At 42.2% G+C, this 27170-nt stretch overlaps 2 protein-coding genes and 1 long non-coding RNA gene across 9 annotated transcripts; 2 read left to right on the forward strand and 1 right to left on the reverse strand.

The window, feature by feature from the left end:
• Window positions 1-8336: 8336 nt before the first annotated feature.
• Window positions 8337-11853, forward strand: LOC100845139 (potassium transporter 1). The gene is made up of 9 exons (XM_024456192.1): window positions 8337-8483; window positions 8577-8799; window positions 8905-9153; window positions 9275-9325; window positions 9418-9678; window positions 9781-9833; window positions 9983-10097; window positions 10205-10459; window positions 10545-11853. The coding sequence occupies exons 1-9, from the start codon at window positions 8367-8369 to the stop codon at window positions 11537-11539; spliced, it is 2319 nt and encodes a 772-aa protein (XP_024311960.1). The 5' UTR covers window positions 8337-8366; the 3' UTR covers window positions 11540-11853.
• On the reverse strand, window positions 8746-13857 carry LOC112269437. Its single transcript, XR_002961283.1, has 3 exons — window positions 13546-13857; window positions 12145-12192; window positions 8746-9150 (listed from the first exon to the last, which is right to left on the reverse strand). It is a non-coding gene; the product is annotated as an uncharacterized LOC112269437 (long non-coding RNA).
• A 2333-nt stretch (window positions 13858-16190) lies between these two features.
• LOC100845446 (potassium transporter 1) lies at window positions 16191-26008 on the forward strand. 7 transcript variants are annotated; one of them, XM_010241518.3, is made up of 11 exons: window positions 16191-16614; window positions 17132-19219; window positions 22283-22677; window positions 22768-22990; window positions 23069-23317; window positions 23409-23459; window positions 23549-23809; window positions 23886-23938; window positions 24078-24192; window positions 24280-24534; window positions 24601-26008. In XM_010241518.3, the coding sequence occupies exons 3-11, from the start codon at window positions 22561-22563 to the stop codon at window positions 25596-25598; spliced, it is 2322 nt and encodes a 773-aa protein (XP_010239820.1). In that variant the 5' UTR covers window positions 16191-16614; window positions 17132-19219; window positions 22283-22560; the 3' UTR covers window positions 25599-26008. The 7 variants fall into 7 exon arrangements, with proteins under 7 accessions (XP_010239820.1, XP_024311585.1, XP_010239819.1 ...); XM_024455817.1 differs by having other exon boundaries at window positions 22421-22677; XM_010241517.3 differs by having other exon boundaries at window positions 17132-17306; window positions 17386-22677.
• The last annotated feature ends 1162 nt before the right edge of the window (window positions 26009-27170 follow it).

The following is a 27170-nucleotide window of genomic DNA, read 5'->3' on the forward strand; positions in this document are numbered from 1 at the left end:
TTTCGGAATCAGGACCCAGGTCCAGGAGGGCTCTCAAAAGGTGTTGATCAATGCCAGCCCCATATACCCATCCAATTTCTCGTTTTTAACTGAATCCTCGCAAGGAAGTACGAGTAGCACATGGCATGCCATGATGCCAAAGTGGCTTTCAAGATCCAAATTATGTACGTGACCTGATAAAAACATAGGCAGGCCAGATGATACACGTGAGCGAGACAACCAAGCCGACGTTATTTGCGGATATATATCATCGGGACAAGAAAGTTTCGGTAGTTGAGACTCACGTGCCCATCCTGATACTCGGGCATAGGCATCAATCAGGAATGTGCCCCGTGCCAACCCCAGAAGGCCAGAATCCCATGACTCACGGCCTCCGTTTCCAACAACAGAGGATCCTGAAAGTTGAACTGGGATCGCTTCAGAAAATAAACGGATGAGAACAGCAAGTGAGACACCTCGACGCTGCATGCCCAGTGCCAGATCGGGCCAAATGTCATTGGGCCTTTCAGCTGCGGGCGTCTGCCTGAGAAGCTGAATCGAGAAGGTGGGACCTACATGTGCCATGCTAGCAAGAGCCAAGACCATTGCACCTGCTTCCGCTTGGACCGGCTGTGTTGTTTAACCTGTCTCTGATGTGCTTCAAGAAAACTCAGCAAAGTCAGCTTTGGCATGCCGGGCTTGCTGATTTCAGAACTTCCCTCCCGCGGAATCTTGCGTCGATTTTTGCAGATTTAATACGAATGTTTCTCGAGTCCGTGTTCATTGCGCGTCTCCGGATGATGATTGATGAGATCATATTTTGGAGGGTGGGTGTGGGGTTATTTATAATGAACCAACTGATCTTCAAGAAGGAAAGCACCCTGCATAATTTTAAGTTCCAACCAATAAAAATAGTCATATGATTGGACGAAATACAATACTACAACCTAATAATTTGTTGATGCAGTATGTACTTGTACTTCTGATAGGGACCGTAGACATATGGTCGCACGAAACACGAAGCCGTACGAGCTCTTTCAATATTAGATGTTTTAACTTTGTTATAAATATAAAAAATTGATCAGATTTATAGACGAATATTTCGTCAAAAATATATTTATAGAAGAATATACCAACCTGTATAATATCATATAAGAATATTGCGAAGATATTATGACAATTAATTTAGAATATGTTGGTAGTATTTTCTATAAACTTTATTAGACAAAACCAGAACATTTAATGTCCCATTTGGACTGTAGGGTTTTCAAAGGAATTTGAATAATTCTAATCCTTACGATTTTTTCATAAAAGAGTTATTTATGTGAAATTCTAACGTGAGCTCAAACCTCATTATGTTTTCCTTTGAGAAGTCCAATGCACTCATCTTACATATCTCTACTCTCTCTTCTAATTCCTATATATTACTATGCTCAATTGATGTGCCCCATCCAAAATCACCACTATCAAAATTCATGTGTTTTGAAATCCTGTAGGAATTCGATGTATATGACATTCCATTCTTTCTCTTTTTCATTTTCTAATTTCTAATTCATACAATCCAAAGAAACCTAAATATTATCGGAGGGAGTACTATCCAATTTGTCGATGTATGCACTTCTGATAGCAACACTACAGCGGTATAATATGGATCACCTCATGGAAGATTCAAGTAGTATTTCTCCCATGTCCTCGATTATGTCGTATAAACAATTTCCCATGGGAATTTGAAACCCCCAATAATTCTACTAGATCTTGAGTTTTAAGAACTGGGCATAAAAACGTACGAATGGATTTTCTTCTGCATAGTGACGCTATGATTAAAATAACACCAATGATTAAGTGTTTTTTTCTTCTGAAGATCAGGTCAATGGTTTCAAGGTCAGAGCCTGAAATTATAGGTTCAAGTCAACTTCGGGAGCACCATTAGTTCCTAAGATAAGCTAAATAAAAAAAGTACTAAGATTCACAATCTTAGATCATCTGTCCGTACAATCCGTTCGACGAAACGAATTCAGATTAATTATAATCAGCAGAATAATCAGGTCCTTCTGCAATCACTACGCCTGCACATTCTGATGATAATCAGGTCGTATTTAGAATTTTTCATGTGTAATAAGGCCTATTCATTCATGAAAATATCCTTCCTTTTCTTTCTCCATAGATATAGCTTTTGCTTGTCTCAGAAAATAAAAACTTTTGCCATGTTATGTACTTGTGCGACTCTTAAAATCAAATGGACAATAGATCATAAGGGCACTCCTAATGCTTTAATGTGTACCATATCTTAATCATGCCACCTAAGCAAAAATCTGCATGGCACCCTATTTAATGAAGAAAGAGAAAGAAAGAGAGATATGGTATCTTAATCTAGATAGTACAACTCTTAACGTTAAACCCAAAAAAATTCATAATTGCTCTCTCACAAAACATAATAAATGATAGCACGTTTAGATTACAACACTAAGATTAAAAAAACATTGAAAGAGTTGTATTTAAATGTGTATTTAATGTATAAGATATGATGTATTGGAAGTGCCCTAAGGACATCTCATTTTGAGATCTTGAAAACGAAATTATAGCTAAATAGCTAAGCTGAAATCCTGAAATTACCGCCATAGGATGCTGAAAATGCCACCAAAGCACAAGAATCAATGAATTGGGTACATAAATAATTCGAAACACAATCATGCATGGTGTATCCGCAAATAGATTCTTCTGAAAGTCAACGTGAAAAATTTACGAATGGCTAAAATATTAAAGCATGAACTTCCTGCCTCAGATAGGCACTGCATCTGAGTTCAACTGTTAAGGAGAAGCAAGCACACTAGTACACTACAACCGCAACATGCATGATCCGGGCAGTTAGTGAATCATTGTTTGCGGTGTAAATTAATTTTTCTAACCTCTCAGAAAACCAAGAGACACGTAGGAAATTGGATCATTATTTTTAGAGCAACCACTGGGAGCTCGTTTCCACAAAACACCTCATATATAGTATATATTTGTGCATTTGAAACAAGATAGCTCTCGCTTCTAGTGTCTGACCATTCATATTGGATTAAGAGTAAATGAGTGTGAGCAGTTATTGGTTGGGTGCGGAATCCAAATGAAAAAATGATATATTATGAAACAAACGAGAAAAATTATATGAAATGTTTTGTGGAACAGAGGGATGACCTCTTTCCTCTTTTCCAGTATACAAGGACTATGTGTATCCCTTTGTCTACGACCTAACCAATCTTCATGAGTTTTATATTACAAAAAATATATCATTACAAATTTCAAATGTTCTATTTTCTAATGGTATAATTTTTATGATAGAGAAAATTTAAGTTATATTGATCCACTTAGCGATCTAGGGATACACGTAGGCCCTGTATACAAGAAAGGAGGTTAGACCATCTTCTCTCCAAAAGTTATATTGATTAGATTAGCGATCTAGGGATACGCATCGCTCCCCCAACACCCCCCCCCCCCAACCTGAAAAATGTAATTTTACTTTAATTATATACCAGTTACACTTAATGTAGTTAGTTGTACTAATCACAGAGGATCAAAATACTAAAGTTAGACCAACTTCTCAAGACACATTCATCATTCCTAACTTTAAACTTAATTACTAGGCACTGCTCTTATTTTCGAAAAGACCGATTCTTTCGGTTTCTCTTGCTTCATATCTCTCCTAAGAAAAGCAAGTGCACCACAAATCCTAGAAATCTTTGACATCTAACTCATGGAGTCACCTTGGAAGCTCAACTAGTGGGCAACCATATGACTTAAAATTTATCTAAAAATTTAGTGATTTTGATTGGTACCGAAGTATTTCTATCTTAAATTTTAGATAAAATTCAATATGTTGGCCAAATTTCCAAAAGTTTCAGTCATTTCAGTAACTATTTTGTATTAAAAAGTACTAGTTTTAATTTTGACAAAATTTAAACCTTTAAACTTAAGTTTTGTAACCTGGATACTACACAACAAAAACAACTATATTGTGCGTGCATAAAGTGGCACCTCCACAAGTAAAGTTCTAGATCCGGCATTGCCGGCCGCCACTTCCGAAATCATCGGAGTTTGCCTCCCCCACATGGAGCATCATAGTTCGTGCCCCGCCGCCTAAGTACGGACTAGCAACATGTCACAAGAAAACAACCTTTTTTGAAAAAGAGGAACAAACCCCGACCTCTGCCTCCACACCAGCATAAGCCCTGCCAACTTCTTTGTCGCCCGCACAGCTAGCTGGAAGCTAGACGAGCGTGCACAGCTGCCTCCATCCACGAGCCGCCTCTATGGCATCCATGCACAACACTGACATGTGGCTAGGGACCCAACCCCATGGCAGAGACAACATGCTCACCCTCGTCGAGCCACCTTCTCCGAATCCACGACACTCTGCCGCCACCGTGGATCAGCCATCTGAGGGGCAATGATCGACGTTTCGCCACATGCCAAAGTGTTGTCTCGGTTGTACGTCTTGGTGTCACCATCAACAAATCTGAACACCATGCACTAGACAAGTAGTGGTTCAGCCACAACTTAGCATGCCCCACACTGAGAACGGAGGAGCTCAACAATGGCCCGAGGTCTTCCCCAGCTTCCCTACGGCGGTGATCCGTTGCCCCCGCTCGAACGCACACCGCCTCCTCCAGCGTTGCCGCACCAAGACCTGAGCATGGGCGGCCTAGCCCGACCCGAAGACCAACACCTAAGGTCGGGCTTGAGCTCCAGTTTTTTTCCCAAAGCCCCAAAAAAGCCTGAACTGGGCAAAACCTACTAATTGTTTTTAGGGAAAGTGACGATCGGGAGTTGTGGAGGGCTTTGCCCATCAGAGTCATTTGGCGATGGCAAGATGGAGCTCGGGACGACGATGGCTAGGATTTTGCCTGTGATTTTGAATATACAAATGCAATGCCATTTCATAGACATGGGAGTATATTTCACGAGGCTATATATATCTGCAGAAACATACGAAGGGATTACATGTATACTAGTTAAAAATTTCCTACAAGAAGCTAGCATGACGTTCTCTACAGAACTGGCGGATCTACCCGGCTATCCAAGAGGTTGCCATGGGTGTAAGACATAAGAATGCACGTTGGAACCAGATGCTGGATTGGTAGCTAAAAAACGTCACTCCACGCACGCCTTTGCTACACACCATTCCTAACATAACCTCAGTCTTTAGGGTTTAGGGTTTAGGTGGGCCAGAACTCTGCAGTGGTGGAATTTATTAGGCAAACATTTTCCATTTCATCTATTGGAGCGAACGCTCTGTTGTTCATCCGATCGAAAGAGCATGGCTATGATCACGCCACGTGTCGCGGTGGCAACTTTAGTCTCGTCAGTGACTTTGGTCTGCAACAGTGGCAAGGTTTTGTGGTTAAGTTCGACATATGTCTAGGTTGTGGCGCACGTGTGAGGTCATGGGGTCAGTCAATCAGATCTGAGACACATAGCTATACAGTTTGGCTGGAACTGAATCAGGTTGTTAGTAAGAAAAAAAAGCGAATGAACAATTAGATCGGTAGTCTAAACCCCAAAATGTTCAGTACAACCTCTTGCACATTGTTTTTTTTCTTTTCGAAAAGGGACCTTACACGTTCTTGGTTACAACTTGATGGCGAAGCAGGCAACTACTCCTTCCGATTCATAATAAGTGGCTCAGATTTTGTACTAACATAGTACGAAGTTGTACTAAGTATCAGACACTTATTATGGATCGGATGGAGTAATTGTCTGTTATCAAGGTCATGCTGACTCATTTCAAACATGAGCAGGTAGTTAATTACTCCCCGAGATGAACTTCTGAACTCCATTTAGAACATAAATCATATAAATCCTGGAAGCAAATTTGTAAAAGTTTAGTGCATCTCTTCCAGCTGAGAAGACCAATTCTTGCATCGTTTGTTTTATCAGTTGACGCCAATGTTCTGCGAGCTTCACGGGCTTAAAAATCTGCGCCCTGATAATTGTCTTATTTATTGGGGTGGAAGTTGAAACTACTACAGCTAAAGGAAGATGTGTATTTTAGTTAAAATGATTGAACTTAACAATCTAATCGGCGTGGAAAAAGATGTCATATGTGCATCTAATAGGCTTTCAGTCCGCTGTTAACGCAAATTCTTTAAGCGGGTGATGTCACCCCTGCCACTTGGAATCGAACACGCACCCCCCTACGAAAGAAATACTGTGAGCTGAGTGCAGCATGTTAACATTGAGTGGGGCGGGTTGTACTACTTCAAGTCCTCTCCAGAGCTACACGTGATTGCGCGCAGTACGGCCAGACTTCTAGAGATGAAAATGGTCTTCATGGTAATTAGTAACTTGGATTTTCTTTTGACCCAACAAACCAATACAGGCATGGCATCTGTCTCTCAGACCCAGAAAATGGAGTTACCACCATAGAAGAAGAAGAAAACAAGGCATCGTTCCAAGGAGATGGCTTTCGCATCAATTATTGCACGGACGAAGCTCGTAGATCCCAGTCTCCCAGAGAAACCAACAGGAAAAAAGAAGGCCAAAGTCTTTGGCGGCCGAAGACTGACTCGCCGGGATAGGAGTACTACATACCGTATTTCCGATCTCCGCACCTCGTTTCCCTTGTTCTTCGACATAAACCGTCAGCTCGCCCAATAATACAGTGCATTGCACAATAATTTAGCCTTGTTTACTGTTTGTTCCACGGAGCCGCTTCTCTTGTTTTGGCTCCCTTCCGGTGCTCTGCGCTTGCATGCCGTGCCGGTCTATTTAAAGAGGCCTTCCTTTCTCTCCTTCTCCCTCCAATGCGAGCTGCTTCATATGCCAGCTTCCCTCATTCTGCTGCTTCCTTGTTACACTCACCCTCTGCGGCTCCGCGCTTTTGTCCGGCAACCGAACCTCGTCGCCGGCCGTCCTTCCGTCGCCTAGCTAGGTCGGTACTCGGTTACTCGCCCTCTCTGCTTCTTCCATGGCTTGTTGATGATTTCTCTCACACAAGGAGCACTGCTACAGAGTTTTCTTTTTGCCATTTCTCCAAGAAGAAAGAATTGAGGAGCATATCATGATCTCATTTGTTTCTTCTTTCTTTAGAGACGTTTATTCTTCTTCTTATTCGTTTTTGAATGTGATGCCATCTGTTGTGTTGAAGGTGTTTAATTATTCATCATTGCTAAACATGGACTGAAATTGTATCCTTGGGAAGATCTCAGCACACACAAAGGAATCTTTTATTTATCTCTCCATAATTAGTCTCAAGGAGAGGGGAAAAACAACTTTTTTGCTGCATCCACCTACTGCAAGTGTGTTTTAGCAGTAAAGTTTCGTTTCCACTACCACTGTGTACACGACTAACCTGTCACTATGTACACCCTTCAGCATGACAGTATGTTTTAGTAGTAAAAAGATTCCTTTCCACATTGTACACATAGGACAGGTGTGGAGGGTTGGTTGGGACTTGGGAGTATTGAGAATTGGGACTTGGGGAGGTCAAGAGGGCGCACTCAATGAGGTTGATTTGTGATCAGATTATCACTTGAACAAATAGGATTTGTTATTTATTTGGACGCGAGCGAGGGCGGTGGGCATGACCCGAGAAGATCTGTGATAAATTATAGAAAATTGTACTACTCCTTTTGGTCCTGTAAAAACTAATTACTGCATCGTTTTGCATAAATACATAATCAACTTTTGAAATTTTGACTACTATTAGGATTATACACTTGAAAACCATATGTGTGAATATTTAGATTGTTATGGGTGGTTTAATCTTCAGTTACTCTGAAAAAAAAACAGTAATTGGCGCCAGTTGTGCATGCTCTTGGGTCATACTGACAACAGTGCTTACAAAACACATCATACTGATTTTGGGGTCCACATATCAGTGCAGTTATTTTTTTTAAAAGATGACATGTTTGCTCAGCACATCATAAATCTTAGTTAGCTCCTGCCTCCTGGTAATATACCATCTCTCTGCTGGATCCGACAACTACAGACTTATATAATCTTATATCCATTGAATTAGTGGTACTCAGATTCACTGAAATTTGACAGCAACAATGTTGACAAAAATACGGGTGCATGCATCACACTGCTAATTTACATTTATGTTGCCAGCGCTGGCACTGGTACCCAATCAACCTTGAGCATGTTACATCGCTTAGCAAGAAATTAAAGGATTAAATTTTTTTTGGGTTGTTTTCAAAGCTCCCTTGTCTTGGAACTGTAAAAAAAAGTTATATATATGCTTGATTTCCACACCACCGTCGTCTGAAGTCTAGGAACCATTGATGCAGGTAGTAAGTCCCGGAAGAGACTATACTAGTTTGCAATACTATTACAACACCTGAAGAAGGCCTCCAAGGTACTATTGGGAAGAGCGCAGCTTCAACACCAGAAGGTAACCAGAAATGTCGCTCCAAGTCGAGGATCCACGGGGTACAGAGACACCTGCCCCGCTCAAGCGCCATGACTCGCTGTTCGGCGATGCAGAAAAGGTCTCCCATTCGAAGCACCATGGCTCCGAGGTATGCATCTCCTGCAATTTCATGACCATTTTACAGCAATCTTCTATTGTGAGAGAGCTGTCTGACTGTATTGCTTTCCTTTGGGTGGCACAGGTGAGCTGGGTGCGGACGCTGAGCCTTGCTTTCCAGAGCGTCGGCATCATCTACGGTGATATCGGGACTTCACCACTTTATGTCTACTCTAGCACCTTCCCTGATGGGATCAAGAACAACGACGATCTCCTTGGCGTCTTGTCGCTCATCATCTACACCCTCATCATCATACCGATGCTCAAGTATGTCTTCATCGTGTTGTATGCAAACGACAATGGAGATGGTAAGCCCATTCTCTGAAATTTGGGCAGGATAAGATGAAATCACCTGCTGTATTACTGTTATGCAGTTGGTATATGAAATAACAACAAACAAACTGCTGTTGTAGGTGGCACGTTTGCACTTTACTCGCTGATATCAAGGTATGCAAAGGTAAGACTGATCCCGGACCAGCAGGCTGAGGATGCGGCGGTGTCCAATTACCACATCGAAGCGCCAAACTCGCAGCTGAGGAGGGCGCAGTGGCTGAAGCAGAAGCTTGAGTCCAGCAAGGCAGCCAAGATTGCGCTCTTCACTCTCACCATCCTCGGCACATCCATGGTGATAGGCGATGGAACCTTGACACCAGCAATTTCTGGTAATGATAAAGCAAATGGATGTCAACAGTATTATCTTGTGCTGTAGGCCTGTAACCAATTTACAGCGTACCAGTATAGTCTAAAAGAAGTACTAATATTTTGTTCATGGATGTGCTGCAGTGCTCTCTGCAGTGAGTGGGATCAGGGAAAAAGCGCCAAGCTTGACTCAAAGTATGTATAAAAAGATTAGTAAGATCTTTGATTATTTCCAAGCATGCGCCCATGAGTCCACCATATCTAATGTCTGTTGGTTCTTTCTACAGCGCAAGTGGTCCTCATCTCAGTGGCAATTCTGTTCATGCTCTTCTCAGTCCAGCGTTTCGGTACCGACAAGGTCGGATACACCTTTGCTCCAGTCATCTCAGTGTGGTTCATACTGATTGCTGGTATTGGGATGTACAACCTCGTTATTCATGACATCGGTGTTCTACGGGCCTTCAATCCAATGTATATAGTACAATACTTCAAAAGGAACGGGAAGGATGGATGGGTTTCACTTGGTGGAATTATCTTGTGTGTCACAGGTAATCTTTCTGACCAAAAATGTAACTGGAAAGGGCTTTTGTAGCTTGCAACCCATGGAAGGCTGCAATCTGAACTCATTGACTGATTGTCATATGGAACAGGCACAGAAGGTATGTTTGCTGACCTAGGACATTTCAACATCAGGGCTGTTCAGGTAACCAGCAGCACTGTATATGTTTCTTGCTTCATGTTTCATTAACACTTTAACCTTTGCATCTAGACTAGATTTCAAAACGAACAATCTTTTCTCAGAAGTTAAACCAAAAGCATCTCATAATTGTTTCTTGTATTTTTCGTTTACAGATCAGCTTCAATGGTATCTTGTTCCCGTCGGTCGCACTGTGCTACATTGGGCAGGCGGCTTACCTGAGGAAATTTCCAGAGAATGTTGCGAACACCTTCTATAGATCTATCCCAGGTATAAACAAATTAAGTCTGCAGTTTCGCTTCATGGAGTAGATGTACTTGTGCTTGGTAAGCATATATCACAAGTAAGATCAACTCTCCATGTCTATTTTCATGCAGCACCATTGTTCTGGCCAACCTTCGTTGTTGCCATTCTTGCTGCCATCATAGCAAGCCAGGCTATGCTCTCTGGTGCATTTGCCATCCTCTCCAAGGCCCTATCTCTTGGTTGCATGCCCAGGGTTCAAGTGATCCACACCTCACACAAGTATGAGGGGCAGGTGTACATTCCTGAAGTGAACTTCATGATGGGATTGGCAAGCATCATAGTCACAATCGCCTTCAGAACGACTACTAGCATTGGTCATGCTTATGGTAAGAATCTACTAGCAAAAAAATTAATGAGGACTCTGCATTGAAGCTTCCAATGGAAATCTTACCCGTTGTTGGTGATACGCAGGGATCTGTGTCGTGACCACATTCGTGATCACCACCCATCTGATGACCGTCGTGATGCTCCTCATATGGCAGAAGCATGTCATCTTCATCATGCTGTTCTATGTCGTGTTTGGCTCCATCGAGTTAATTTACCTCTCTTCCATACTGTCAAAGTTCATTGAAGGTGGATACCTTCCGATCTGTTTCGCGCTGGTCGTGATGAGCCTCATGGCGACATGGCACTATGTCCAAGTCAAGAGATACTGGTACGAGCTTGACCACATTGTGCCTATTAACGAAATGACAATGCTGCTCGAGAAGAACGACGTGCGCCGGATCCCTGGGGTGGGCCTCCTGTACACGGAGCTGGTTCAGGGTATCCCCCCAGTGTTTCCTCGTCTGATCAAGAAGATACCATCCGTGCACTCCATCTTCATGTTCATGTCAATCAAGCACCTGCCGATCTCGCATGTGATACCTGCAGAGAGGTTCATCTTCCGGCAGGTCGGCCCGAGGGAGCACCGGATGTTCAGGTGTGTGGCACGGTATGGCTACAGCGACACTCTGGAGGAGCCCAAGGAGTTTGCGGCGTTCCTTGTGGATAGGCTCAAGATGTTCATCCAGGAGGAGAGCGCATTCGCTCAGAATGAAGCGGAGAGTGACAATACCAGTGAAGTTTCAGAATCCCAGGCGAGGACGAGGCGATCCACTCAGAATGCAGTACACAGCGAGGAGGCGATTCAAACGCGGGTGAGCAGCCACTCAGGGAGGATCAGTTTCCATGAGAACCAGACAGTCGAGGAGGAGAAGCAGCTGATTGACAGAGAGATGGAGCGAGGGATGGTGTATCTGATGGGGGAGGCCAATGTTACAGCCCAAGTCAAGTCCTCGGTTTTCAAGAAGATAGTGGTGAACTATGTTTATACATTCTTGAGGAAGAACTTGACAGAGGGACACAAGGCACTAGCCATTCCGAAAGATCAGTTGCTCAAAGTTGGGATCACATATGAGATATAGTTATTTTACCCAAGTATGATGTGAGCCTATCCATGTGATTCTGGGTGCATGCTGTTGATTCTGAAGGGCAAAGTGCCATTGCCGATTCAATAAAAAAAGGCATGTAGGTACAGGATTTGTTTTCCGTTTTCTTGTGGTTAGGATATTTTCTTTTTTGTTTTCTCTGTACAGTGTGGCGTTACCTGAATGTGTCCAATGTAAGGGTGATATTGCAACTAAAGTTTGACTGGTAGAGTGTCTGCTCCCAGGCATAAGAAAGGTTTATGATTTTTCCCACTATCAAGGGGAATATGAGAGATTTGATTACCATGTGAGATTTGATTACCTTTTTCCTCTTCTACTTGAGTTTGGTGCATTGGAATAAAAACATATTAAAATTTAGAACGGCATAAAAATACTATTGGTGGTAAATCTGCTACCAGTATAGTTTCCATAGAGAAATCTAAATTCTTTTATCGTTATTTATGTTGTCAAAGTTTTGAAATGTCCACTGCACACATCCTTCAAAGTTTAAGGCAAAGAAGAATGCATTTCGTGTAGTAGCATTACTAACGCTACGATGGGAGTGAAGATTGAAGAGTGACTGAAATAAATAAACACCTTACCAGATGTCCAAAATTGTACACTCACGTCCTCGAGAGAGGTCATGTTTCCTGCAAATGAAGAAGTTTTTTTCAACATAATAAGGCATGCAGGTGCAGGATGTGCTAATTGGGTTGTGAGTTGCACTTGAACTTCTTATCATCTTTGAGGAATTAGAGATCATTTCCTCTTTTGCCTGGTTCAAGGTAAATTTTATTTATGATTACTACTCAAGATAATATTAACATAACTTAAGGTTCTCCACCTTAATACATGTTCAATGCAAAGCCAGAATGCTAAATCCATCCGGCCATCATGTATAGAATTTATGCAGAGTCAGCACTGTAAATTAATAATTTGTGCCAAAACAATTAGCTGTTGCACAACTTCTTGTTAAAAGTGCAAATTATCTTGATTTGATGTAGTCTCTTTAAAAAGATATGTTGATGCAGTATGTCGATGCCATGAACAAATAATAAAAGCTATTAGTATAGTGCCATCTCTATGAATGATTACTACAAAAAAAAGGCTGGTACTTCATCAAACTTCTACGATAATTACAAAGTTGTAATTTTCATCCAATATTAGCTCATGAGGAAAATTATTTATATTTCATTTCAATAAGGTAAGTGCAGAGATTGCACTACTATTTTTTGATACAGTGTAACAACGCTTCATCAAAGGACATGTCAAGAAAGGCCAACACACAACACAGTTGGTAAATCATTAGTGATGTGAGTTTTTTTTAATCTCAAATATTACAAAAGATTTCAATCATCAATGATTTGAGTTAATTAGGAATGAATGTTTATATCTTAGGTACAACAGATACAGATATTTGCTCCTATAAAGATCTCAATCGGTGCAGCGTTGTTCACCTTCAAACCATTCAGAAGATAGCCGGTACGAATTATTTGATCTAAGATCACAAGAAATGATAACACAACATTCTCTTTAAAGATGTAGTGCATTCTTTTTATTTGTAGCAACACATGGACATTGTGCTAGTTATTAAAGTAAGTCTTTATGCAATACTCCCTCCGTTCCTAAATACATTGCTGGTCTTTGCAGTTCTTTGCCAATAACCAAAGAAAACTTACATTGCTGGTCTGTGCAGACGCACATATAGATGACTAGCAATCCAAATGCAAGTTTGCGCGCTGGAGACACATCGGCGCAGAATACAATGTGTGCTATAGGCGAGAACTTATTGCAAGGGCGGACTCGAACTAAGGCATCTATTCAAATCAAGGCACTCACACCCTCTCGGACATATCGTCGAACAGTGACCGGACACAGAGAACTACTGGAGGATATCGGGAGCAACTAGCATTCCAGCAAATCGTCTGACGACCAGTAAATTTGAATGAGCAAGTAAATAAATTCACAGGTTTACATCGGGGCACGGGGCGAGAGAGATGTACCTAAGAAACGGATCATCTCTGCTGGCCATGAAAATGAAGCATACGGTTATCGCGCTGCTTTCTATGTTGAGGAGGGCCCTTGCGCAGAAGATTCTGATCCCCGCTGGCGAGCGACGTGCAATGCGAATGGAGGTTCGCGAGAGCCTAAAATCCATCTGGCCGATGCATAGGGAGAGGCGACTATCTGGCGGAGCTCCGCGCGCTCCCTATGACCTATCCCACGGTCGATTTCTCGAGGTGATCGATGTCGTGTGCCCTGCCCTCCCTTTCTTCCCGACACTCCCGAGTCGGGGCTTTGAGCCAGCCCAAGTACTATTGGACCATCATTGGGCTTTTCCTCCCTTCCCTTCTTCCAGTGTCGCAGCACCCGAAAATAATACTGAGCGTGTTGGGCTCTTTTCCTCCCTTCTTTTTTCTATTATTTTGCACAAAAAAACTGATTTGTCGGGCTTTACTTTTTTCCCTTTCTGGCCTGCAAGAGTGGTTTTGAGAAGCATAACGGACGAGGAATAGCAGTTTCAATCACACTTGCTAGACACTTTTAAGTTTCACAACCATAGTGTTTGCAAAACTCAAAAACATCAATTTGATGATTTTCAAAAATTCAAATTTCTAACATATACCAAAAGGAACTCAAAAAGAAATTGAAAGCTCATTCCAACAATATTGGAGCTCATACCAAGGAACTCAAAACAAAATTGAGAGATCGTCTCAAAAGAAATTGGAAAACACGTCATTAAAGAATCAAAACTCATGTTAGGAATACCAAAGCTGTCAAGAGTGGAACTCAAAAGAATTTGAAAGTCCGGCTTAAAGAAATTGAAAACCCATCCTTCAAAAATTAAATATCATGTGAATATTATTGAAGCCCATAACAAAGGAGCTCAAAATAGTTGAAAGCTCGTCTTAAATAAATTTAAATCTCGTACTTAAAATTAGAAGATCATGTAGTAAATATGTAAAGCTTGCCTCAAAAGAACTAAAAAAATTGAAAACTTATTTAGAAAATATTGAAGCTCACCTCAAAGCAAACCTAAAAAAAGCTTGTCCACCAGGAACTGAAATTTCATCTTTCTGAAGTTGAAAGCTCATGTTGAAAACATAGAATCTCACCTCAGTGGAGTTGAACGAGAAATTGGAACGTCATCTAAAATGAATTGAAAGCACGTGCCAAAAATATTGAAGTCCATCTCTAAGACACTCATAAAATTTGTGAACTCATCTTTGAAAAGTAGAAAGTTCACTCACTATGAAGGAACAGGTGTTTATCTCTAGCTTCTTTTCTCCGGTGACTACTTTGTACCTATGTTTCTTTTTCTTCTTGTCTCTCGTGTGCTCTTGAGAAGATTGCGGCAGCCTCTGCATCCTTCGGTCGCATAATGAGGGTACTGGACCGACACATCCTCCTCACACCACTGGCTAGCAAACTTAGCAAGGCATCATATCCTTCGTTGGTTTCATTCGCTGATGAGACCGAGTTGTATCGAGTAATGGCCTCGGACAAGAAAAGTGTGCCGCAGGGAATCAGCACAAGAGGCAACTATTGTGGGTTAGATGAGTGGGAGTGCATGTGGGAGTGGTGTTGTCACTGCTACAAAACACAACATAAGTGACGGGTCATCAGTGACGGCCCTTACCTGTCCGTCACTGATGACACCTCATCAGTGACGGGCACAAAAAACCCATCACTGATGACTCTTCATCAATGGCGGGCGTACCACACCCGTCACTGACGAGGAATTGCAAAAATTGCAAAAACACACATCAGTGGTGGGCTTTATATATAGGCCCGCCACTGATAACCCCTAAGACCTTTGAAAATTGAAAAAAATCATATATAACTAATTCATAAAAGTCAGAAAAATGTGATTCTTTTTGCTAAAGTTTTATCTTTTCTTTCTTAACATAGTGGAACAATAATATCAGATGTTAACATTTCAAAAATGACATATGTAGTACAAACTTGTTATTTCCCATAGTTGAAATTTATTTTTTAAGCGAAATGACCAAAGTTTGTCCAATTCTACGTCATAGTTCATGCTAATGTATCCTTTTTTTTCCCAAAGGTGCATCTTGTCATGACAAACAATATTGTCAAAGAGGTTTACAAATTTTTGATTATAAAAATGATTTTTGGCACTATCAGGTATGAATGTTTATAGGTTTCAAGCCAAATGACCAAAGTCACGATCATTCCTATGTCATAGTTCATGATAATGAATCCATTTTGGCACAAGGATCCAGTCTTTCCATGTCAAACAATATTGCCAAAGAGTTTACAATTTTTTAGTTCAAAAAAAAAATGTTTTTTCATTTTCCAAACGCAAAAAATGTGATATTTTGTGAAGCAAGTATAAGTAATATGGTTTAACATGACATCTCTCCAATTTTCACACATATGTGTAAACTTATAAGAAAATTTAGTGTCATTAAATACAATAAGTTACTTGTATATTGCACTAAAAAGGAATAATACAAAATTTTCAGGTCAATCTGTGGCTGTTTTTTACTGGTGGCTGGCTGGAAGCTGAAGAAACATAGATCCATGTGCCTGCGTGCGATTGGTGGAGAAAAAATGCCCTAGATCGATGACGTGGCCTCTCTTACCGTCCTGTATGCGCGCATCTCCTCCCTCGGATCCCCTCCCTTCTTTCTCTCTCTCTTTCCCTATCTCTCCCCATCTCGTATCTTCCTCCGTCCAGCTCCTCTACTCTCCCGTACTCCTCCTCTCTTCTCCCTCCCTCCCGATCTCTCCACCTCCTCTCTCTCCCTCCTCAGAGCACCGCGACCCGACTCCAAGGCGCCCCCGATGGCGGCCACCGACTGCCACGGCGCCACCCCGCCTCCCCACGTCTCCACTAGGCTGCATCCGGCACGCCGCCGTGGGATTCGGCCGCCCTCTGGCCGGCGTCACCGGATCCACCCGCCCTGGATCCCCGGCGGGCGCCTCTCCCCTTCTCCGACCCCGACCGCCGCCAGGTACGCCAGATCCGGCGACCTCGACCCTGGATGCTGCCGGATCTGGCGCCCCCGACCCCGCGCACCACCGAATCCCCCTCTCCCTCTCACGTTAGTCTCTCTCTATCTCTTCTCTCTCTACCTCTCTCGATTTCTTCTCTCTCCCTCGATCAATTTCACTACCGCAGATCCTCATCGGCGCCCATGAGGACGAGTAGGCCGGGCGGCAGCTCCTGTAGAGCCGGCGTCCCCGACCTCAGCCACCGTCGTGGAGAGCCAGAAGCACAGCCATCGCCGTCGTGGAGCCGGAACCGCAGCCATCGCCGTCATGGAGCAGTTGCAGATTTTTTTTAATTGTTTGTCCATTTTCTCTCCTGTGTACCAGTTCTTGTGTGATCAGTCTGATTTTGTAAGATGCTATAGCCTGTGATTTTCTGATTTGTTCATCCGCGACCATAGTTTGCAGGCCACAGGCTTGTTTTTTTTAAATCACGAGAATGTTATCAATGGCGGGCTCCAAGGCTCCACTTGGAGCCCGCCACTGATGATGAAAGTCAGTGGCGGGCTCCACTTGGAGTCCGTTACCGACGCACTTTTTTGACCGTTACTAATGACCGTTTTTGTATAGTGTGTAGGAGAGATTGGATCATGGCGAGGTGTAGGTGTTCAGCACTACGAGGTGAAGTTTATTTTTCAAGCCCATCAATTTTGTTACGTGGTAGGATGAAAGCGTCATACACCGTCTGACCACCCCAGACAAATTGCCCGGGCATGCACCCCGGTTGATCTTACTTTAACTCAAAGTATGATGATTAAATTAGCAAATTTTGTACGCAAATTCTAGTTTTGAATAAAAGGCTTACATTTTTCCCTGCTCTAAAGCCGAGACGGTGCCTTCGATGACATTTGCATCTACGATGGTAGCCACGTAAATCTCCACATGGATATGGCCCCACTGCATTAGAGATACATGGTTAACATAAAGGTGTCAGTACACATACCTTTTTGGATGGGACCCCGACAAACTTTTCTTTTTTCCGTCCTTACTTTTTTGTTCTTTTTTACTTTAGTTCTCAGCCACACAGCATGCATATATGTATTGTAACTTATCAGTTTTTAAGTACACTATGGTACATGAGAGTACTTTGTCAGTTTTTAAGTACATCGTGTACATGAACTTGTGAGACAAGTACATTACATAATCATGAAAAAAATCACAATATGTGCATCAGTCAAAACTTGGTACCTCTTGTGAAACGAGTACATCGTATGGTACATATGGTACATCACATGTACTTTAACTTTTTTGATGTACCTCGTCATATCGAGATTGTGTACATCATGTACCAGGACAAAATCACTAAGAAACAAATGATAGTACATAGATCAAATAAATTTTAGAAGGTTCCTAAATCACCGAGGTACAAGAAAAGTTAATACCTCAAATGGTACATGATGGTACTAAAAAATCATAACACAAACATTCAAAGAAAAACCACAAGATTCAAAGAAGAAACCATGAGATCTCGCAAGGGCCGAGACCACGCAAAAGGGATGGGGGCGGAGGCCGAAGGAATCCCGGAGGGGCCGAGACCACATGGCAGCGGCGACGTCGAGGGAGGCGAGCGGCGAGGTCGCCGGCGTCCACGTCCACGACCACAACGAGCCCTGCACGGCAAGGAGTCGCTAGGCCAATCAATAATTACAGCCGGAGATCCTGCGAAGGATGAACATGCGTGAGGGAGAGAGAAAAAAGAATAGTGGAGAGATGAGAGAGATGGAGTGGGGAAACTAGGCAAAGTAGGGGGCAGCATGAGGAATCCGGTGGAGGTGCAGTACATGGCAGAGGATTAAGAAAAAGTGGGGACACGTGTGTGGCTAAAACAGTGGATGTAGATAGGAGTGGGTGTACCGAGAGATTTGGCCTGGCTCTGCCAACCGGCTAGCTCCGCTGCTAGAAATCCTCATTCTTATCCCATGATTTCGACACATTATGCTAGGAAGAACAATCTGGGTCAACGCTAATTTACAAAAGGTTGCGCTTTAGATAGTTTTGATATTAAAAATCTCCAAAAACCATGACAATATGTTATTTGCAATTAAGAATTTTATGTATTGTTTGATGTTTTTCTCGAATTTTATGTTCGGTCGGTACCAACTTTGAGATGACATCCCTCAGAAGCCCACTGTACATTAACACAATGCCATAGGTACTAAACCCATTAAACACTAACAAAACTGGTAAAAAAACATTAACACAGTAGTAGCGAGTTAATTTTTCCGTTTCTAAATATTTATCGTTGTTTTAGTACAAACTTGAACTAAAACAGCGAAATATTTAGGAACGGAGGAGTATTTTTTTTCCGTTAAAAAGAGCATGCTTTTTCGACCTGTCAAAAGGGCACGTCGATGGATTATACATTCATAATCATAGATCAGGAAAACCTCTCCGTCGTTCCGATTTCCGAGCACGACTGCTCACTCGGCCCACGGTGCGCGCCGCCCGATGCGGCCAACCTCCGAATCCAGCCCTCCGTGCTTCGCGGCGCGCGGCCAAGTGTCTCCTCCTCGGCTCAGGGAAGTTCGCTGCCCTACAAGTACGGGATGCCGTGGCCAGCTGACCGCTGCTGTCCCCTCTTCCCCACTCCCGCCTTCTTTCCTCCGGTCTCCCCCCTATCTTCCGCAGTTGTTTGTACGCGACATTTGCTTCTCGAAGGTATGTTTTTCTTTTTCTTTTTTGGAATTGTATGTATTATCTTCTATGGCGCGCACAAGATTTGGGGGGCAGTGATGCATTTTTTGGTGGAGGTTTTTGTATTGTATATCCGTATCGTAGCTTATTCCTGAATGTTTGGAGTCCCGGATGCAGCAAACATGTTTCTAGGTACTGCAAAACAATGTTGTGAAGTAGTGAACCACCGGATAGGCAAGTAGTGATATCCATTCCACTGGATGCAAACTATTACCTCGAACTCTCGAAGCATTACTGGTATGTCTTGGTAAGTTCCATCGTCCATGAACCAAATAGTTTACCTAACTCAACGGGCAATCCACTTACATTTCAACACTTCCCATATGATGCCCACTTATACTTCAACTTTCTCCTCACATCTTGAAATAGTGTTAGGATGTTGAGTTTCATATACTAATCAGTTCACTTAAAACCGTAAGTACCTGACGAAATGCAATCAAATTAATGCTTGTTTTCTAAAACAATGTTGCGCCAACCCATTCCTTGTAGCATCAAGGCATTCCTCATACCACAATGCTGTAAGTGCATCTTGTGTTGGTGTTTACAAGCAATATAATATTCAGGGCCAGAAGTGGTTATGACCAAACTATTTTCCAATCTGCTGGTATAAGATATGTTAAGAGATGTTACGTGTACATGCCCTATCCGCTATGATTCTGACTCCGGTGTACTCCCTCCGTTTCGGTATAGGGGCCGTTCTCCCGATTCACCGTAACCAAGGAATGCGATCACAGGGGCGAGCGAATCGAACTAGAAAAACAGTCGGCACCAGTGCAGCCTTGATTAGCGCTAATCGCGGCCTGGTTGGTCGAGCCCGTTTGTATTAACCACGCATGCGAACGTTTCGGCGGCAACTGGGCGATGGCAGGAGGAGAGTGGCCGCTTATTTAATCAGGAATTTAATATTTCCTCACCCCATATTAACTGCAAACTGCTTGGGCTTCGTACGTGGAACCAGCAAAACGGCCCGCTATTCTGGAAATGGGTAAAATTAGAGAACAGCCCCCTATACCGAAATGGAGGGAGTATGAGATATGGTATTGCTAATATCTAGCAGAATAAGATTATCCGATTTTCCAGCCACATTAATCGGCCCTCCAAAATAGGATTGTCTGATTTTTTTTATAGGATTTTATTTATGCACTTGTAATTTGTGGATGTTACCTTTGTTTATGAGATGGCCTTGAGAATGTTTACAACCTTCCTATCTTTAATGTTTATTACTTGCTGATTTTTTTGGGGTACATTTTAGTCTCATAACATGTTAATTGTTATATGGCACTTCGTAGTTTTATCCTTAGCTCTTTTGTCTGTTCTTGATCCGAATTACCATACCATGCTTGATAGTTGATACCGACATACTGTGTACCCAAAAAAGGAACCCCCCCCCAACTGCCTGCCCTAGGTACGGCACTGCTGTGTATGATAAGGTTTGAACAATATCCAACTTAACCGCCTTAACCGCTCTGCTTTCAGGTCTAGTAATATTAACCGACTGGTTGTTTTGATCAAGTGGGTTTCTAACTTCCACCAGTTTCTGTTACACAGTTGAAAAAACTAGAAGTGCTTGCTTACAATAAATTTAAAAAAAATCTGAATATGAGTAGTCGGTAATTGTTAAATCTTTTAGAAAGTGAAGGACACTGGAATTGTTCAAAAGTTATTGTTTGACTACTTCAGAGAATAAGTTAAATTTTATTAATATTTATAGATTCCTTACATCTGTTCTTTTGCTTATAACCCAACAATGGTAACTTTCCATATAATTTTAAATCCCTTTGTGTTCATATCTGATTGTCAACAATGGTGTTTCACTTCACTGGAGCTAGGGACCTACGCACCCTGTGCCCTAGCTCATGTATGTGTGTGTTGTGTCTGGTCGTCTCCTGAGTTTGTTGTACTGTCGTTCTGTAAATTACCTTCCATGCTGTACTGCAGTTCTCCTGCATGGTTCGGGGAAAAAAATCGTGTTCTGAAATTTCTCCTCTATTATAGTCAACTCTTATGTTTTAAAAACTTCAGGTTTTCAAAAATATCGGAGTTGACATATTATGAGACAATGGATTTGTTTCACATCGAGGCAAGAATATCTTACATATGGTCATGTATGAAAGCTGGTAGGCTCTTGTGGATTTTTCTTTTTCTTTCGGGATTCAGCTCTGATGACTGGAGAAACAAGTGACCTATATGGGACTAATTACTACAGTGAACTAAGTAAAAGTTTGAATAGACAACTGCTCTGGTACCAAAATGTTATGGGTTTCCTGGTTTGTGGGAAGAAGGTGGAGATAGTTGTTAGAACTAGGGTTAGAGCATAGGGGATAGCAGACCACGTCCCTGCACATGATACTTGAGGCTCTGAACTTTCAAGTTTGGGGAATTTTCTGTATCCTTCTTGATTGACTTTCCTACCACAATTTTTATATAGTAGAAATGGTACGCAGACTGGAACTGGAAAAGAATGTAGGATCCTAATAATATTTTTATATACTCCCTCCAGTTCATAATAAGTGTCTTAGACTTGGTACAACTTTGTACTAAGTTAGTACAAAATCTGAGACACTTATTATGGATCGGAGGGAATAGAAAATTACGTCCAAAGATAGGCTTGGACTTTCTTGGCCGCCAATATTTAGCTGCGAGCCACTTTGAAATAGTGTCAGGGGGGTATTATGTCCGATTTTGTTAGTTAGGGGTGTGAATTTTTAGAATTGTGGAGTGAAATCTGTACTATGTCAGGAGTTGATGGGTGAAATGGGCTTTTTCCTAATATTAAGTTCAGTCTGAAGGTTTCTATTCAAACTTAGCGTGGACACCTGTATTATTAGGAGTTAAAATTAAGGACAGTTCATAAAAATTTTACACAAAAATTTACAGTCAGGTGCTGCTTTTTAATTGAGTACCCTTTGTCTCTTTGCATCCCTTTCCAAAGCCATGGAACTTTCATGTCACAGATTGTTCCCTTGCAGTCTCACACTAGTATTAAAACCTTCCTTTATCTAAATTACTTTTATGGACCCTCTACAGCTTGGATGAAACAAGCCAAGGGTGGATGATACCTATCGTCTATCAAACATCATCTCATCGTCCTCACCACACTGCATCTTCTTTTAGCTCCATCTTGTTTGGTCTTGATTTGCTGGTATACATAAAAAATGATCTCAGGCTTGGTTGGTCGCACAATCTGATCACTGGAGTTTGAAACCATTGGTGCATGTACTTAAGGGTCAAAGCCTAGAGTTTGACAATTCCAAGAAGTCCCTCCAAAATATTAGGAGGTGCTCATAAATAGAAAGAAAGCACAAATGTCACTAGAAGTTGAGAACCCATCGAGCATCGAGACGACCAAACGGCTTGAGCGCCAAGACTCGCTTTTTGGCGACGCGGAGAAGGTCTCCACTATCACGCACCATGGCTCCGAGGTCTGATTCACACATAGCTTGGTTCTGATGCAGCAACCATGTTTCTCCAGTATTATAGTTTGACAGCAATGAACCTTTCTGGTGACACAGGGAAATTGGGCCCAAGTATTAAATCTTGCATTCCAGAGTGTCGGCATCATTTATGGCGATGTTGGGACATCGCCGCTCTATGTGTACTCGAGCACCTTCCCCAATGGCATCAAGGACAAGGATGATCTCTTGGGTGTCCTGTCGCTCATCCTATACACCCTCATCCTTATACCGATGATCAAGTATGTCTTCATCGTGCTCTATGCAGATGATAATGGAGATGGTAAGCTGATATATCTGGAATTTTGAAATGTCAAGCTGGAGTACTTACTGTGTGTATCCTCTACCCACTACTATATAGGTGGCACATTTGCGCTCTACTCACTTATATCACGGTATTCAAAGATAAGGCTGATCCCAAACCAGCAGGTAGAAGATTCGATGGTGTCGAATTACAACATAGAATCACCGAGCTCATCACTGAGGAGAGCACAATGGTTGAAGGAGAAGCTTGAATCCAGCAAGGCAGCCAAGATTGGCCTCTTCACCATCACAATCCTTGGCACATCCATGGTGATGGGTGATGGAACTCTGACACCAGCAATTTCTGGTAAAAATAAATTAATTGAGTCAGCAGTGGATCATAATAATATGATTGGTCTGAGGAAAACTGATGTGATCCTTTTCACGTATTTCTGTAGTGCTCTCTGCAGTAACTGGGATCAGACAGAAAGTACCAAGTTTAACTGAAAGTATGCAAATTAATAGCTTATATGATCTCTGATTAGTTATTAGCTGAAATTAATCACATCGAAAGTCTCCTTTGTCATTTTTTGTACAGCACAGATAGTATGGATTTCGGTGCCTATTCTGTTCATACTATTTTCTGTCCAGCGGTTTGGGACCGATAAAGTCGGGTACTCTTTTGCTCCAATCATCTCGGTGTGGTTTGTTCTTATTGCTGGTATTGGCATGTACAACATCGCGGCGTATGAGATCGGTATTCTCCGAGCCTTCAATCCATTGCACATAGTAGCTTACTTCAGAAGGAACGGAAAGGAAGCATGGGTTTCACTGGGGGGTGCTATCTTGTGTGTTACAGGTAAACCTTTTGATGAAAATGCAATTGAAAAGATAATCTGTAGCCTTCAATCTAAATGCACTTTCTTATGCTACAGGCACAGAGGGTATGTATGCTGACCTAGGACATTTCAATATCAGGGCAATTCAGGTAATGACGACATCTTACTTTTACTTCTTGCTTCTATGTTCTTTAACTCCCAACTCTAGGTCCATCTTCAAAGGTAGAAATTTTCGGCACCCTGATCTTAACGAAACTATCTTACAATGGCTTCTGAACTCTCACTTAGATAAGCTTCAACGCTGTCTTGTTCCCCTCGGTGGCACTATGTTACATTGGGCAAGCAGCATATCTGAGGAAATTCCCTGAGAATGTTGCAGACACCTTCTTCAGATCTGTCCCAGGTATAAACAACTTAAAGTACAGTTTTGCACGTTCTAAATGTTTTGATTGTCAAAATAAAAATTTGTCTCTTTGTAACAAAAATGCAGCGCCATTGTTCTGGCCAACCTTCACTGTTGCCATTTTTTCGGCTATCATTGCAAGCCAGGCTATGCTCTCTGGCGCATTCGCTATCCTGTCCAAGGCCCTATCACTTGGCTGCTTCCCGAGGGTTCGTGTGGTCCATACCTCAAAGCATCATGAGGGACAGGTGTACATTCCTGAAGTGAATTTTCTGATGGGGCTGGCTAGTATTATAATAACGATCACCTTCAGAACAACAACTGAAATCGGGAACGCCTATGGTAAGTTTCGAGGCTTTAAATAGAACATTACGCACATTTATCTGATTTGACTATGGTGATGCACAGGGATTTGTGTTGTAACTGTCTTCTCGATCACCACCCATTTGATGACCATCGTTATGTTGCTCGTGTGGAGGAAGAACATCATCTATGTCTTGTCATTTTACGTCATATTTAGTTCCATAGAGTGGCTCTACCTGTCTTCGATATTGTCAAAGTTCATACAGGGTGGGTACCTGCCATTCTGCTTCGTGCTCATCCTGATGGCCCTAATGGTAACATGGCACTATGTGCATGTCATGAAGTACTGGTATGAGTTTGACCACATCGTTACCACCGACGAAGTTACGACACTTCTTGAGAAGCATAATGTGCGGCGTATCCCTGGGGTGGGCCTCCTGTACTCGGAGCTGGTGCAAGGTATTCCCCCGATGTTTCTGCGGTTGGTGCAAAAGATACCATCTGTGCACTCTGTCTTTTTGTTCATGTCGATCAAGCACCTACCTATCCCTCATGTGGCACCCGTGGAGAGGTTCCTCTTTCGGCAGGTCGGCCCCAGGGAGAACCGGATGTTCCGGTGTGTGGCCCGGTATGGGTACAGTGATGTGGCAGAGGAGTCAGGGGACTTCACAAGGTTCCTAGCTGAGAAGTTGAAGATGTTCATTGAAAATGAGAGTGCATTTGCAGCGAAGAAACCAGAGGAGGAGAACTCTGCAACTGCAGTCTTGGAAGGCCAGACGAGGCCCAGGCAATCTGCCCGCTCTGTGGTACACAGTGAGGAGGTGATAGAGCCAAAGATGAGCAGCCATGCAAGGAACACCAGTTCATATTCGCTTCAAACGGTTGAGGAGGAGAAGCAATTGATTGACGCGCAGATGGAGCAAGGCGTGGTTTATCTGATGGGGTCAGCCAATGTGATATCTGGACCCAAATCGTCTGTCTTACAGAAGGTAGTGGTAGACTATGTGTATGCATTCTTGAGGAGGAACTTGACAGAGGGTCACAAGGTGTTGTCCATTCCGAGAGACCAACTGCTGAAGGTTGGGATCACATATGAGATATAGAGATGGTAACCCAAATTAAGAGTCTGCGAGGTGAGACTAACCTAGCCTTTTTTTGTTGCATTATATTGATCTTAAAGGGTACAGTCTATCGTCGATCTGACAAAAGGGCGTCTAGGCTTATAGTTTTGGCAAGAAGTTTTTTTTGTACTTTGTACAGAAAGAGGTGTTGTCACAACGTGGCATACATTAACTAAAATGGAAATAGGAATTGGACTAGTGCATTTCTTCATTTTCTTGAAGTTGTTCTAGGAGCATAGAAAGTCCATTAATTATGGCATGTTGTCAGGGAGCATTGTCCTACTGTATGGATGTTAGTGATGCAGTGATGCTCGTTTTGACAGCATATATGTACTCAAAACTAAACCCTGGTGCAATCGTGTGTGCAGTAAAGCAATTTCTTTTGAGCATCATATTAGCATTAAAGTTCAAAAACATTCGCAGTAAAAAAAAGTTCAAAAACATTTGTAAAATTAGCTCTTGAATGAAAACTAGTCTTAAAATGGGGGTATAAATGCACCTTCCGTCACTACGTATATCTTTATCGAGCGGCAGGATGGATAGATTTCTATGCTGACAACCCAGAAGAATAAGGAATTCTGCCAATTGTTTACTCTTCTCCCTGAACAAACACAAATATGGTACTTGCAGAAATCCCGAAAAGTTGTGTGAAGTACTTCCTCCATCTGAAATGTAAGGCCTGCCCTTCTCTTGAGTCTATCTTTGACTCAGAATTTGTTCAACACATGGATTACGTGATACATATTTGATATACTTGTGTATCCGATCAAAAAACACTTCTCAATCGCATTGATTGTGTATCAGCTAATCCAAGTTAGTAAATCTTGTAAAATGTGTGTGCCTTATATTTCCTGATGGAAGGAGTATATGCAGAGTGTACCACCCTGCCATACAATAATAACTACAACTACTCGTACTAGATATGTTTGTCCTCGTAATGGAGTACAAGAGAGTTAGTTTTTGTTGAGACATAAAAACTGTGAGTTGTAGATACAGTTTTTTTATGGTTAATTTCTTTTCATGTACTCTGCTCGCCCTTTTGACCTAGTGCCGTGCATGCTGTGGTGCGGTATCATTTTTTTTTATGGGACGTACTCCTTCCGTCCCATATATTAAGTAACTTTTTATTAATGTATCTAGATGCTTTTTAGACATAGATACATCCATATTTGCAGAAATTTGAGTAAATTAATATGGGATGGAGGGAGTAGTTTTTAGTGAGAACAATCAAGGTAATGGTCATCGAAAAAAAAGAAGGTAATGGTGTTACAGGCAGGGAAAGCATTGGCAGTACGTCATTGAGCGTGAATCTTTGGGGCTTTGATCCCAAATTTGGATCTCTTCTGCAAGATCCTCTTGTAGACTTGTTCTCACAGAATCCGGGGCTTGCCTTCAATTTGCAAGCATACGCAGAGAAAATCCATGCGCCTACGAAGGGAAACACAGAAAGCCGAATCATTTTCACGGGGAACTCGCTGCGGTTTTCGGACGGAAACTTGCTGCGGTTTTAGGCTTTGCAGAGGCAGTTCAGTTGTCCGTTCTCAGTTGGGCCGT

Source organism: Brachypodium distachyon, chromosome 5 (assembly GCF_000005505.3).
Source record: "Brachypodium distachyon strain Bd21 chromosome 5, Brachypodium_distachyon_v3.0, whole genome shotgun sequence".
Taxonomy (NCBI): domain Eukaryota; kingdom Viridiplantae; phylum Streptophyta; class Magnoliopsida; order Poales; family Poaceae; genus Brachypodium; species Brachypodium distachyon.